This window comes from Odontesthes bonariensis, chromosome 7 (assembly GCF_027942865.1).
Source record: "Odontesthes bonariensis isolate fOdoBon6 chromosome 7, fOdoBon6.hap1, whole genome shotgun sequence".
Lineage (NCBI taxonomy): Eukaryota > Metazoa > Chordata > Actinopteri > Atheriniformes > Atherinopsidae > Odontesthes > Odontesthes bonariensis.
The window spans coordinates 39,066,710-39,081,702 of record NC_134512.1 but is presented as its reverse complement, the minus strand read 5'-3'; the positions used below and the strand labels follow the sequence as shown (position 1 = coordinate 39,081,702).

The 14,993-nt window shown below is 47.6% G+C and overlaps 1 protein-coding gene across 1 annotated transcript; it reads left to right on the top strand.

Annotated features, from left to right (window-relative positions):
• Positions 1–3,494: 3,494 nt before the first annotated feature.
• Positions 3,495–14,491, top strand: LOC142384916 (protein NLRC3-like). The gene is made up of 10 exons (XM_075471221.1): positions 3,495–4,082; positions 5,226–5,336; positions 5,421–5,513; positions 5,596–5,733; positions 7,555–7,633; positions 7,796–8,003; positions 8,151–9,951; positions 10,045–10,491; positions 12,763–12,809; positions 12,936–14,491. Exons 2-10 carry the CDS (start codon positions 5,269–5,271, stop codon positions 13,556–13,558), a joined length of 3,504 nt encoding a protein of 1,167 aa, XP_075327336.1. The 5' UTR covers positions 3,495–4,082; positions 5,226–5,268; the 3' UTR covers positions 13,559–14,491.
• The last annotated feature ends 502 nt before the right edge of the window (positions 14,492–14,993 follow it).

Genomic DNA, 14,993 nt, shown 5'->3' with positions numbered 1-14,993 from the left:
CAGACCATCTGAAATGATAAGATGTTAAACCAATTAATGCACAGTACAGGCAATGTGTGGGCAGGCACAGTCTTAATAAAAAGTGCACTTGTTAAGTATTTGTCAGGGGACTTCCCATTCTGCAGGATGTTCTTATATTTCACTTTGACTTGCTGCCATGTCCGTTTTGGCCCAGTCATATTAAATCTACACACACACACACACACCCACACACACACACACACACACACACACACACACACACACACAAACAGTGGAGGAGCACGGAGTTACATTTAGATAGTTTCACTCACATGCAGTCAATTTCAACTTATTCATAATCAAAGTAGGTTACAAATATGTTGATTAACATTTTATTTGGATTGTAGCCTAATTGTGATGATTTCAGTGGAGTGGTGAGTGTGTATTTGTGCACTACTTACACATTCAGGCAGTCAGCAATGGTTTGCCACGCTTGCTCCCTTTGATTTTTAACTGTGGCAGTATTTCCTTTTTGTTTTATTTTCTCCTTCACCTCTTCATATGCTTCCATTTATAATTCTTTATAATTCTTGCTGGGTAGAAATACGCCGCCCTTGTTGCCATGGTGAATCAGTGAATCTATGATCGATCGTGGGGTCTATTTAAGAAAGCCGTGTGCAGCACTTATCCAGGATCGCTTTCACCTGGCTTAATGAATCCGTGTCTGCTCATCCTGGATTGGCCTTTGTGCAACCAACTAAGCCCGGGCGCCATGTTTTGGATTCCTTGAACCTGGCTAAGTAACTCATCCTGGATGTCTAAATCCTACTTTTGTGCAACGGACCCCTGGTCTTCACTGCTGCTGACCACCACACCACCGAGGCCATGTTGTCTGGTGAAAAGCTGAGTGCGTCGTGTGATAGTGCTGAACCGGACCGGGGGACAGAGAGAGAGGGAGAGCGAAGAAGGGAAAAAAGGAACAGAAACATGAAGAGACAAACATAAAAAACAATGAAAAATCCGACAACCAGCTGCTACACCTGTAAAAACAAAACTGAAGACGATCCACGGCTTTCGTGGGGAATCCAGCCTTAGAAGCACCAGGAGCATCTGGAAGCAGACAAGCAGAGAACAAACACACAAACAAACAAAAAACACAAGCAGCAGCAATCTCATTTAATACACAGGTGACCTTAAACCACAGGACTGCTTAGTGAGCATGCTACTGGGCTAATGAATGTGTGTGTGTGTGTGTGTGTGTGTGTGTGTGTGTGTGTGTGTGTGTGTGTGTGTGTGTGTGTGTGTGTGCGTGTGTGCGTGTGCGTGTGTGTGTTTGTGTGTGTGAGAGAGAGTTTGTGTGTGTGTGTGTGTGTGTGTGTGTGTGTGTGTGTGTGAGAGAGAGAGTTTGTGTGCGTGTGTGTGTGTGAGAGAGAGTTTGTGTGTGTGTGTGTGTGTGTGTGTGTGTGTGTGTGAGAGAGAGTTTGTGTGTGTGTGTGTGTGTGTGTCTGTGTGTGTGTGAGTGTGTGTGTGTGTGTGTGAGAGAGAGTTTGTGTGTGTGTGTGTGTGTGTGTGTGTGTGAGAGAGAGTTTGTGTGTGTGTGTGTGTGTGTGTGTGTGTCTGTGTGTGTGTAAGTGTGTGTGTGTGTGTGTGTGAGAGAGAGTTTGTGTGTGTGTGTGTGTGTGTGTGTGTGTGTGTGTGTGTGTGTGAGTGTGTGTGTGTGTGTGTGAGTGTGTGTGCATGAACATGCAATCACAATCCCCCCCCCCCCCCCCCCAGCAATCAGAAGCAGGCCGAGAGGGCCCCCAGACCCAGGCCACCAACAGCCCCCAAGGAGCACAGAACCCGGGAAGCCCACCATAGGGACAACCACGCATCCCCCCAGAAGACAGCAGAGGAAGCCCCCGGACAGAGCCCCCACAAGCATCGGGCAGAGCCCCCCGGCGACCAGAGGCGGCAGCCTACCAGCCCCACCAGGCCCCCGCCACCCAGACATGGGCCGTGCGCCGGAACCGGCCCCCGCGAGCCCGAGCGCCACCAAACCCCCCGGCAGGGGCCCCGCCCAACACCCGAGAGGGCCAGGCGCCCCAGACAGCCAAGCGCAGTGGGCCAGCGCCTGCCCCAGTGCTCCTGGGCAAGCGCCCCGGGAGTCAAGACGTGCCCACAGGTGGGTGAGGCCGCGAGCAGGGGGGAGAAGCAATGCCCCCCCCCCATCAGGAACAGCACAAGCAGGCCAGAGGACAGCAGGACCCAGACCCAGTCACCCCGTAAATCATATAAGGAATAAAAAAAATAAATAAATAAAATAAAATAACATAATGAATAAATGAATAAATAAATAAATAAATAAATAAATAAATAAATAAATACATAATAATAAAAAATAAATAAAAACACATCCACACACACTCGCACAGCACATGCATCCATCCCCCACCTCCACTGGAGTGTGACGCAGTGGGCACATCCGGGGGCCAGCAGCCCCCCAGCCACCACAGACCCCGAACCAGCAGGACAACTCCTCCTCCTGGACCCCCCGCCCCAGGCAGCAACCAGGCAACAGGGGTGCGGGAAGACCCCTCCCCTCTCCCCTCTGGCTCTTTCATATTTCCTAATAGTGAGCATTTAAAATTGAGGGGCAGGCAACCTTGTGGAACTGGGAGCGTGGCCCTCCGGGCAGCCTACATACCCAAAGAGCCCCGCCCACCAGATGCCACTCAGTGCTATCACCTCCCAAAACCTAATGTGTGTGTGTGTGTGTGTATGTGTGTCTCATGATTAGTGATGTCCAAGGTGTAATTAAAACAAGGGCGGGGGGCTGCAGACTGCAGCAGAGGGGACCACCTACGTGGACCCATCCGCCGCCCCCCACAGAACACACCCGCCCTCAAACCCTACGTGTGTGAATGTGTGCTGTGGACAGGAGCCAGAAGGGAGAGGGGTATGGGGGTCTATGAGACCGGGGGAGAGAGGCTCCCCCGGAGAGGGCAGCCAAGGATTGGCTGCAACAGGCACCCCTGTTTCCTGGGATCCGCCACAGAGCAGGAGGGCCCGATGTTCACCGGGTCCGGGGCCCGCAGCGTATTCAGGGAGCCACTTGGCAACCCGAAGGCACCCACCCACCCCACCCCAGACGGCACCTACAAATAAAGAAAAGAACAAAACAAAACAAACAAAACTGAACACAACAAACAAAAACAAATAAACAACAAACAAACCACATAATCACTCCAGTCATAACAGCCCGGGCCTGAGACCCACCATCACCCAGGCCCACCCAAGCCGCCCCCAAAAGGGGAGAAGCACCGCCACACCCCACCGCACGCCACCCCAAACAAAGCTCATTCTAACCTTAAACAATCTTCGGCATCCGGACAACAAGCGGACACTGTGTAATTAGGACAAGTGTCACGGCTTTGCTCTCCCACATGATGGACAGGTGACCTGTCCAGGTGTACCCGCCCAATATCTAATATAATAATATGTATCTCGCCCAATGACGGCTGGGATAGGCTCCAGCCCCCCGAGACTCTGAATTAGAATAAGTGGGTATAGAAAATGGATGGATGGACATGTTTGTCATTTATAAATGTACATGTATACATTTGTATGTGTGTTCAGGCAGGTCATCTGTTTCAGTCCTGCTCAGATGGAAAGAAAATGCTCTCTTTCTTTCCAACATCAGCGATATTAATGAGCATGTTCCCTCCTCCATCTGATTGTTGCCTCAGAGCCAACATGAGCAGTCTACCTGATACCAAAGCAGGATGCCTCCCAGGCCCAGACTGGCTGTTAGATGCTCAGTTACCATTTTGACCTCCACTGGGATCCCTGCCTAATATGAGATAACTCCTCAGTGAGGACATGATGGAGGAAATAAGCAGATGATGGCTGATAGGAGTCAGGAGTGAGAGTAAGACTGATGAAGGTTATTCATTTTAAAACAAACCCAACCAGGTTACAAGCTGCTGTTAAACTCAGATGAAATGAAGTGGGATCCTGTTGCTGCCCCCCCTCCTACCTGTCCTGCCCCATCAGGGGTGGAGCTCTGACTGATTCCAGGAAGCAGCTCACCTGTGTCTGTGGAGCGGAGCGTCAGCTTCAACACTTGGCTTGAACAAACTGTGAGTTTGGACTTTGTCTTCAGTAACCTTCCTGTTTGTTTCTGCTCTGTAATGTTTGGGGAACATGTTCACTTCTTATTTCAGGTCCAGTTTGTCACTCGAAGAACTTTGAAGAAAAATCTGCATGATTATCATTTCCATTGTTGTTGATTAGAAGCATATTATTTATTGTTTTATTGCCAAAATAAATCCCATTGTGTTTTAATTTGTGGGGATAACTGCGGTTTCTTCCACTGAAGTCAGACACAGAAACTCTGCTGTTTTTCTCTTAAAGACTAAAGGTAACACTCTGGATGGAGGTGTGGTTTTCTCGTTGTGTAACTCAGTGAGTCAGACAGGTTTTTCAAGGTTTTTAAATTCCATCAGCTTGATCATAACCACCTCCATGTTCCAGCACAGTCGGTACAGGTCAGGCCAGTTTTTCCTTGTTTCTCTGTGTTCAGTTTCCCGTCTTCACTGAATAAAAATGTCTCTTTATCCCACAAACAAACTTAAATTCCAGCATGTTTTACATCTGCTTCATGTGTCGCTAAATTAGAGCTGCAACAACACGTCATTTATCTGGAGATTAGCTGAAAGTGATTGTTTTTCTTGTGACCTTTTCAAGTATCTTAGAGTTTTTTTATACTTTTCTTTTGAAAACATCACCCAAAAACAGGTTTTAGTGGCGTCTCTGATATAAGTTTCTCTGAATGAAGAGTCAAATTACTGGAACTGGAGTTTTGAAAAGTTTTCTGTTTAATTTTGACCTTTTATTGCATGTATTCATTTAAAATATCTGCTTTATTCTATAGCATCACTTTGCTGAGAAACACATTTAATGACAATAATGATTCAACTGAAAGTGATGTGGAACAGAGAATCTGAGCCAATCAGAGGAGGAGCTGATCTTTTTACATAAATGATGGAGAGGAGGATGTGAGCTGCTGTGCAGATGAATGATGTGTGTTTCCTCTGTAGAAGAAGGTAGAAAGTGTGTGTGAGCTGCTGTGCAGATGAATGATGTGTGTTTCCTCTGCAGAAGAAGGTAGAAAGTGTGTGTGAGCTGCTGTGCAGATGAATGATGTGTGTTTCCTCTGCAGAAGAAGGTAGAAAGTGTGTGTGAGCTGCTGTGCAGATGAATGATGTGTGTTTCCTCTGCAGAAGAAGGTAGAAAGTGTGTGTGAGCTGCTGTGAGTTCAGCAGCATGGATCAGAGTGAGGACACTGAAACCTCTCTGTGTGGGGAACATGAGAGCCAGAGCAAAGCTCAGAGGTGAGGTGACCATCTCTAACTGTCCATGACTCTCCTCCATGTCCCAGCTCAGCGCTCACAGCACCAAACCACCTTTATTCACAGGAAGGGACAGAGACCTGGACCCAGGAGGGGGTCCTCACAGAGCCACTTGCAGAAGGATCTCCCACTTTTCAGCTTACAGGCCTCGAAAGCAGAGTAAGTTAGCATCAGGTCATTGGTTTAGAGGTTATTAAGTATATCATGCATAAAGGCTGAAAAGTGTTTTTTTTTCCATCAGGATCCACCAGGAACCAGAACCAGAACCTGAACCTGAACCTGGACCAGAACCTGAACCCAGCTGTGTGTCCCTTAAGAGCGACCGGTCAATGGATCATCCTTTTGACTTCAAATCAGACCCACATCCGTCCCCTCAGAGGTGAGCTGAGTGTAAATGCTGTAACAGAGTAAAATGCAGCAGCTGAGGGTCGCTGGTGATTGGTCTGAATCTGAGGGTTAAAAGCCTCAGAGTGTGTGTGTTTATCAGCATTGAGCTCTGTAAGATCACAGAGCTGCCACCAGGGGGAGCTGTAACATTGTTCCACAGCAGCCACACTGACTCTCTGACAGGCCGTCTCACTGCAGACTCAAACACTATCACTGATACTTTAGTTTGAAGAAAACAAGTGTTTTTCTGTCAGGATCCTTAAGAGACTCAGACCCAGACCCAGACCCAGACCTGAACCTGGACCTGGACCTGGACCTGGACCTGGACCTGGACCTGGACCCGGACCCGGACCTGGACCTGGACCCGGACCTGGGCCTGGATCTGGATCTGGACCCAGCTGTGTGTCCATGCAGAGCGACTGGTCGATGGGTCAGCGTAATGACTTCAAATCAGCCCAACATCCGTCCCCTCAGAGGTGAGCTGAGTGTAAATGCTGTAACAGAGTAAAATGAGTCAGTTTGAACAGTTTTTACTCCAACATGTGTTTAATGTGAGCTCAGCTCTGCTTCACATCCATTTCTCTGTTCATATGTGAAGCGGTGTGTGTTGGATGTTTCCCACCAACACTGATGGAGGTGGTACAAATCTAAAGCCTGATATAGTCTTGTGGTCTAGGAGTAGAATGAGAGTGTATTTCATAGAGCTGACTGTTCCTTGGGAGGAATTAGTAGCAGAAGCATATGAAAGGAAAAAGCTTAGGTATGTGGAGTTGGGGGCAGAAGCAGAGCAGCGAGGATGGAAGGTTAGAATCTGTCCAGTGGAAGTAGGATGTAGAGGATTTGTTGCAAAGTCTGTTGTCTCATTGCTGAGGGAGCTGGGTGTAAGTGGACAGAGTGTGAGGAAAATAGTGAAGGAAGTGTCAGATGAGGCAGTAAAGTCCAGTCAGTGGATTTGGATTAGAAGAAGCAATAGCAGCTGGGGGCCCAGCAGGGGGAGCACTCAGTGTAAACAGACTTTTGGAAGAAGCAAAGAAGAAGTTCCAGATATTTAAGTGGAGGGTGTGGCCCATGTGAGCCTTTTGAAACCAGGCGGCCATTTTAGGTGAGTTGGCCTGTATGGTTTTGTTTTTACTGATGTTTTTATTGATTGTAGGACTGTTTAGGTGAGTTTGTCTGCTGAATCTGCTCGTGTGTCTTGTCCTGCCTCCACCTCTGGCAGCCTTTATACTTTCATTACCCTCTACCCGAACCAGGGTTTGAATCCCATTCCTACTTATCTTTACCTCTTCTATTTCTACCCCCTACCCGGACCAGGGTTTGCATCCCCACCCCGCTGTGAATGGTGTGCAGTTGGTGAGAGGCTGGGGTAGCTTGTGACTGTGGAAAAAAAAAAAGATGGTTGTTGTGGTGTGAGGAGCAGTGTTGGCTGGCATTAGGGGAGTGACTCTGGGACGCCAGTGATCACTGTCTAGCCTCCTGGAGGTGTCGTGGGCCCAACTAGACGAAACACTGATGAAAGGAGGTTCCCACCTGATGACCCCAATGACATGTTGGTCAGCACTGCTCACTGATCTGTATTATAGGGATTATAGGGAATTATTCACTGAGTCTGGTCCATTTTTTTTTCTTTAGCACAAGTTTCTTGTGTTTACCTTAAATGGATGTCTCTGGGATTTCCAGCGAAAACCAGGTTGTCCAGGGAGTCCTCTGATCCACTGCTCACACCCACACATCCCTTCATGGAGCTTCAGCTTGTGTTGCTCTCTGTGTGGACAGACACAATGTGAGCTCATTCTTCATGATTCCTCCACAGAGTGGACCAGCAGAGCTCAGAGGGTCCCAGTGGTCCGTCTGCCCAGCAGCATCAAACACAGCTGGACTCCATATTTATGGTCTGTACATGAGCAACAACTACTTTCCCATCTGTTCTGCTCACAGCCATCTCCATGCTGCACTCTGTAGACCAGTGGGTTGTCAGTGTGTCCAACATGGATCTAATGTTTGGCTCCATGGTTTCAGTCTGATCGGCTCATTCATATAGTTTTCTGTTCCAGCTGCTGGAGGACAACATGCTCACTTTTGTGAAGGAGGAGCTGAAGAAGATGCAGAAGGCTCTGAGTCCAGATTACCCAGAATGCTTAGAGAGTCAGAGGGAGGGTGAGGATGAAGAGCAGAGGAGCAGCAGAGAGGCATTAGTGAAGATCACAGTTCACTTCCTGAGGAGAATGAAGCAGGAGGAGCTGGCTGACCGTCTGCAGAGCAGTAAGAGGATTTCTCTAAAGGTTTAACCTGCTGGATAAATGACACATTTACTGATGTCTCAGCACACAGAACAGCAGATGTTCAGATACTCATTCTGTACATGGTTGAAATGTATGTTTACTGATGTTATTTCTTGCCTTCATTCAGAACTTGTTGCTGCAGTTTGTGGACGTAAAGTTAAATGTGCTCTGAAGAAGAAGTTCCAGTGTGTGTTTGAGGGGATTCCTAAAGCAGGAAAGCCAACCCTTCTGAATCAGATCTACACAGAGCTCTACATCACAGAGGGAGGGAGCGGAGAGGTCAATGATGAACATGAGGTCAGACAGATTGAAGCAGCATCCAGGAAAGCAGGCAGAGCAGAAACATCCATCAGACAGGAAGACATCTTTAAAGGCCCACCTGGAAGAGATGAACCAATCAGAACAGTGCTGACAAAGGGAGTGGCTGGCATTGGGAAAACAGTCTTAACACAGAAGTTCACTCTGGACTGGGCTGAAGGCAAAGCCAACCAGGACATCCACTTCATGTTTCCATTCACTTTCAGAGAGCTGAATGTGCTGAGAGAGAGAAAGTTCAGCTTGGTGGAGCTTGTTCATCACTTCTTTACTGAGACCAAAGCAGCAGGAATCTGCAGCTTTGAACAGTTCCAGGTCGTGTTCATCTTTGACGGTCTGGATGAGTGTCGACTTCCTCTGGACTTCCACAGCAAGGAGCCCCTGGCTGATGCTACAGAGCCCACCTCAGTGGATGTGCTGCTGACAAACCTCATCAGGGGGGAGCTGCTTCCCTCTGCTCGCCTCTGGATAACCACACGACCCGCAGCAGCCAATCAGATCCCTGCTGGCTGTGTTGGCATGGTGACAGAGGTCAGAGGGTTCACTGACCCACAGAAGGAGGAGTACTTCAGGAAGAGATTCAGAATAAAGAAGCAGGCCAGCAGGATCATCTCCCACATCCAGACATCCCGAAGCCTCCACATCATGTGCCACATCCCGGTCTTCTGCTGGATCACTGCTACAGTTCTGGAGGATATGTTGGACACCAGAGAGGGAGCAGAGCTGCCCAGCACCCTGACTGAGATGTACATCCACTTCCTGGTGGTTCAGGCCAAAGTGAAGAAGCTCAAGTATGATGGAGGAGCTGCGACAGATCCACACTGGAGTCCAGAGAGCAGGAAGATGATTGAGTCTCTGGGAAAACTGGCTTTTGAGCAGCTGCAGAAAGGAAACCTGATCTTCTATGAGTCAGACCTGACAGAGTGTGGCATCAATATCTCAGCAGCCTCAGTGTACTCAGGAGTGTTCACACAGATCTTTAGAGAGGAGAGAGGGCTGTACCAGGAGAAGGTGTTCTGCTTCATCCATCTGAGTGTTCAGGAGTTTCTGGCTGCTCTTCATGTGCATCTGACCTTCATCAGCTCTGGACTCAACCTGATGGAGGAGCAACAAACAACCTCTGTGTGGTCAAAACTATTTAACAAACCTAATCTGAATTATCTCCATCAGAGTGCTGTGAACAAGGCCTTAGAGAGTCCAAACGGACACCTGGACCTGTTCCTCCGCTTCCTCCTGGGTCTTTCCCTGCAGACCAATCAGAGGCTCCTACGAGGCCTGCTGACACAGACAGGAAGTAGCTCACAGACCAATCAGAAAACAGTCCGTTACATCAAGGAGAAGATCAGTGAGGATCTGTCTGCAGAGAGAAGCATCAATCTGTTACACTGTCTGAATGAACTGAATGATCGTTCTCTGGTGGAGCAGATCCAACAGGCCCTGAGTTCAGGAAGTCTCTCCTCAGATAAACTGTCTCCTGCTCAGTGGTCAGCTCTGGTCTTCATCTTACTGTCATCAGGAAAACATCTGGATGAGTTTGACCTGAAGAAGTACTCTGCTTCAGAGGAGGCTCTTCTGAGGCTGCTGCCAGTGGTCAAAGCCTCCAACAAAGCTGTGTGAGTACAGATATAGAGGGATGTGTATGAATATCCTGCTGCTGTTTCTATAGGAGAGAAAGTCCCAGATTTATCTCATTATTCCCTCCTCAGGCTGAGCGGCTGTAACCTCTCAGAGAGAAGCTGTGCAGCTCTGTCCTCAGCTCTCAGCTCCCAGTCCTCCAGCCTGACACAACTGGACCTGAGTAACAACAACCTGCAGGATTCAGGAGTGAAGCAGCTGTCTGATGGACTGAAGAGTCCAAACTGTGAGCTGGAAGCTCTCAGGTCAGGATTCTCTGCTGTTTCAGCTTCATACAGTCTCTGTGATGCAGTAACATCTGTTATTATATTATTATTATCTGTTCTAACAGCAGCTGTGTTGCTCTGTGTCTGCAGCCTGTCAGGCTGTCTGATCACAGAGGAAGGCTGTGCTTCTCTGGCTGAAGCTGTGACCTCCAACCCCTCCCATCTGAGAGAGCTGGACCTGAGCTACAACCATCCAGGAGCCTCAGGAGGGAAGCTGCTGAGGGCTGCACTGAAGGATCCACACAAACTCAGGTATGGAGAGGCCTGCTGCAGCCTCACAGTGTCTGACAGAGGAGGCAGAGCAGGGAACATGTTCTCTGTGCTGCACTCAGCCCTGTGCTTCTGCTTCCTGCTGAGTGTTACATGAACAATCACACATGTAGGAGCCTGTTTCCTTTGCTCAGCAGAAACACTGGTTGGACAGAAACAGCAGGTGTTTGAGCTCTCCAAGGAGAACATCTGCAGGAACAACAGTGAGAAGTGTCTGTTGGTCAGAGTTGATTCAGTTTGGACAGGTATCTGCATGTTAAAGGGACAGTCTGTCATTTAAACATCCTTTTTGTCTCTGACTCTGATTCATTCGCAGAGATGGGTCCAGGACATGTTAGCCTAGCTTAGCACAAAGGTTCATAAAACTGTGTGCACATGTTCAGGTGAAGTTCCCTTTATAAATCACAGTCCACGTGGAAATGTGCACCTGTGGATTAGACTTGTGTCCCTCCCTCCATACGCCCAGGTTTAACCATAAATGGTGGATGCAGAGCACATCATGCATGTTGATGCACAGCTCCTGCTGATTGGAGGCTCCTGATCACAGCAACAGACCCAGAAAGTGAATTTAGATGAGACGAACATCAAGGTCCATATGCAGAAGGAAGCAATTTGAACACTCGTTCCATCCGAATTCTTTCATCCATGTTGTTATTCATTGGTGCCAATGCTCTGAGCAACATCACACACAAGTGTCAATGCAGCATTCATCGTTTTCCTTCAGTCACCTGATCAAAATGAAGGTGAGTCAGTGGAACCCCTCACCCTGATAGGATTTGAAATGAAAGCACAAGTTGTTTCCTTCTTCAGGCTCCTGAGGTTTTGCTCGCTGCGTTCTGATATGGACTCATCATGAGTCAGGATGACTGTGAGAGCTGTCCCTGGGTTTCTGTCCAGACTTTGTCCCTTTACAGTCGGTAGGACACACGAGGGAGGTGCCTGGACCATGCAGAGTGTGTGTGTTGGGATGATGAAGGTGTCATCAGTTAGCCCGGTTAACGGGGTTGATGTGAAAAGGACTCGGTATATTCACAGCTAACATTGACCACCAGTGTCAGTCCAACGTCTCCTCTGCAGTCAGGCTTTCAAAGCTGGATGATGAGATGGCGCTGACTCAGTAATGAGATGAATGTGATCCAGGATTTGAGTTTGCTTCTGCCTCTTACAGCTGAACGTTTACTATGGAACAGTTCTGGTGCTTTAAGTAACAGCTGCTCTGAATATTTGTTCTATGAGAGACTCTCAGGTCTAACTCCCCCTCACCATCTGTGTGTCCTAAACGCTCGTACACATGGCTCAGAGTTTGTGTACAGGTGTGCACATTTTCCCGTGTTTTTACAGATGACTAAATGAGTCACTTTGTGCCTCCTGTGAGTTGATGATCATGGGGATCTTCCCCTGGAGCGGCTCTCTGACAGCTCCAACACATTCAGAGAACAGTGTGTGGAACTGGATGTGTTTCAGCTCAGAGATGAAGCCACCAGAGCAAACTTCAACTATCCTCTGAGCTCCACATGACATCAGACTGATGGAGCACACAGATGCCCTGCCTCTGGAGTTTGTGCTGTTAGTGATCACTGCTCCATCACCTGGGTCAGAGACACTGACATCCCTCAGTCTCTAATGATCAGCTCAGGAAATGAGAAGCATTTGAACCTTCAGGATCTTTAACTGTGCTTTGTGTTTGCAGATTGAATGTTTCTGACAGACGCATCTTGTTGCTTTTTGGATCCTGTGTATGTAACCTGCTGCTGTAGCTCATCAGTCAGTCTGCCGTGCTTCCACCTGTCAGCTTTCCAACAGGAAAATATGAAAGGATTAGCCATCTTTCCTCTGAACATTTGTGCTGCTGATCAGTCTCTGATGAAGGACGTGGAACTCTGACTGAATGAAGCAGAGAACAACCTGGAGGACACAAGCTAACCATGTTTTCTAGCTGAGATAGCTCTGTAGCATGAATTAAAAGCAGCTGTACTGACACACTCACCACTGTTGTGCTGTTAGCTTTAACAACAGCTCTAATGATCCAAGAAGAGAGGTTGCAGCTCTGGCTCAGATCAGGAGCAGATGGCTGAAAGAAGCAGTTTGTTGGTGTCAGTGCTGATCAGACAGCTTTCATTCTAGTTTCCAGATGCTCCATTCCAGTGGATGTGTCCAGATGTTGGACTGTTCCTTTCTCAGTGTAGAACAGTGTGTGTGAGAGCCATGTAATGTCCATGTTTGATGCTGCTCTGACCCCCCTCCTCCTTTCAGGGTGGAGCCTGCTGGAGAACGATGGCTGACACCAGGGCTGAGGAAGTGTGAGTGTGTTCTTCATCTGATTCATGACATCCAGCCATCTTCACACTGTCACATCACTCATTGATCAAAGTCAACAGATGATGGATCAATAACTGCAGCTGGACTGTGTTTGTTCTCTCCATCAGATTCCTGCCAACTCACAATCGACACAAACACAGTGAACAGAGACCTGAAACTGTCTGACAGCAACAGGAAGGTGACACATGTGGAGGTTCAGTCATATCCTGATCATCCAGGCAGGTTTTATGGCCTGTATCCTCAGCTGCTGTGTAGAAATGTTCTGACTGGTCGCTGTTACTGGGAGGTCGAGTGGAGAGGAGAGGTTTATATATCAGTGAGTTACAGAGGAATCAGCAGGAGAGGAGGCAGTGAGTGTTTGTTTGGAGGGAACGATCAGTCCTGGAGTCTGTTCTGCTCTGATGAAGGTAAATACTCTGTCTGGCACAATAACAGAAGTACATACATCTCCTCCTCCTCCTCCTCCTCCTCCTCCTCCTCCTCCTCCTCCTCCTCCTCCTCCTCCTCCTCCTCCTCTTCCTCCTCCTCCTCCTCCTCCTCCTCCTCCTCCTCCTCTGTCTGTAACAGAGCAGCAGTGTATGTGGACCGTCCTGCTGGCACTCTGTCCTTCTACAGAGTCTCCTCTGACACACTGATCCACCTCCACACCTTCAGCACCACATTCACTGAAGAACCTCTGCATCCTGGATTTGCAGTCTGTTCACCTGGTTCCTGGTTGTCTCTGTGCTGAGTACACAGAGTGTCCTCCTGTCAGAGAATCCCTGCTGAACAGATAGTTCAGTCTGTTCATGTCTGTCTCCTTCACTCAGAAACACCTTTTCAGATTCATGGACTCAGTCAGTTTCTGTCTGAAACTCTTCTGAATGATTCCTTGGAAACTTCTTCCTCTTCCGGTCCTTTAAAGATGGAAGCTGCCATTCTTCCAGGATGTTGTTTTTCTGTGTGTTTCCAGTCAGAGCTTCTCACTGAGTATCAGCAGGTTGTGTTTCTCTGCAGCTCACTTCAGCTGAGCCCATTCAGCTGATGTCAGCTGCAGTTAGTTTGCTGCACATGTGACAAACTGTGACATCAGAGAGGAATCACTGAGCTGCATCAGCCCAGATGGATTCCAACCTGCTGACAGATCTTCACTGATTCTGCTGCAATGAGCAGAAGTCTGGTGAGCAGCCGGGGTTCATCCTGATGTTTCTTCACTTTCACTTCCTGTTAGATGATGAAAGGACACCTGGGCTGGAGCTGCTTTCTGATGCAGAATGTTGCTGAATGTTGCTGTTGAACGCTCACACAGAGGACTGAAATGATCCTTTACAAACAACATTTGCATGAGCATGAGGGCCTGCCCACAGAGTTTAAAGGAGGCGCTGCCACACTCCTCACTTTGGATCACCTCTTCCTCCCGGCTGGAGAGGGAGAGGAGAAGAGCCCAGCAGCATCCTTTCTTTAACTCAGAGCAGCTTTTTGTCCCCCAGCAGCCACCGTCCTGTTTCTACAGACTTTAACAGTCCACAACATCTGCTTTGGACTGAAAGTTCCTGATGTTCAGCATCAGAATCCTGCCAGAGTTTCACTGTTAGTCTGTTTGGCTCATTCTGTCTTTATTCTGACTTTCTGACATTTTCACCTGGTGAATTATTGATTGAATTATAGATTTTTCATCTCAAAAATGGGACTTTTTGTTTAATTATTTATCACAATGTTCATTTTTCATGTTTTTATCTGATTATTTTATTCATTAAAGTTCAAAGTTGGTGAAATTTTGTCTCAGATCTTTTCTCTCATTTTTACTCTTTATCTCAGTCATGTTTTTTACTTTTTATTGTAAAATATTGCATATTTATCTGAATATATTTAGGTATTAGATTTCTATTTTAGAATATTTGACATTTTTTACTTTTATTATAAAAATCTAAGTTTTAAGGCAACAGTAAGAATGAATATTTAATGTTGGACAAACAGGACATCAGCAGGTCGACTGATGTTTCTGTAAAATCACTGATACGTTCACTAACTCAACTATATCATCATTCACACATGAATTCAGGACGCTGCTTTTACACAATGTATTTTTCCCAGAAAACATCCTGGTGGAACCTGGACTGCTTGTGTGGAGTCCCGTCAGGTCAGTAGGTCCTTCAATGTGGCCCAGGATGGATTTGTGTTCACAC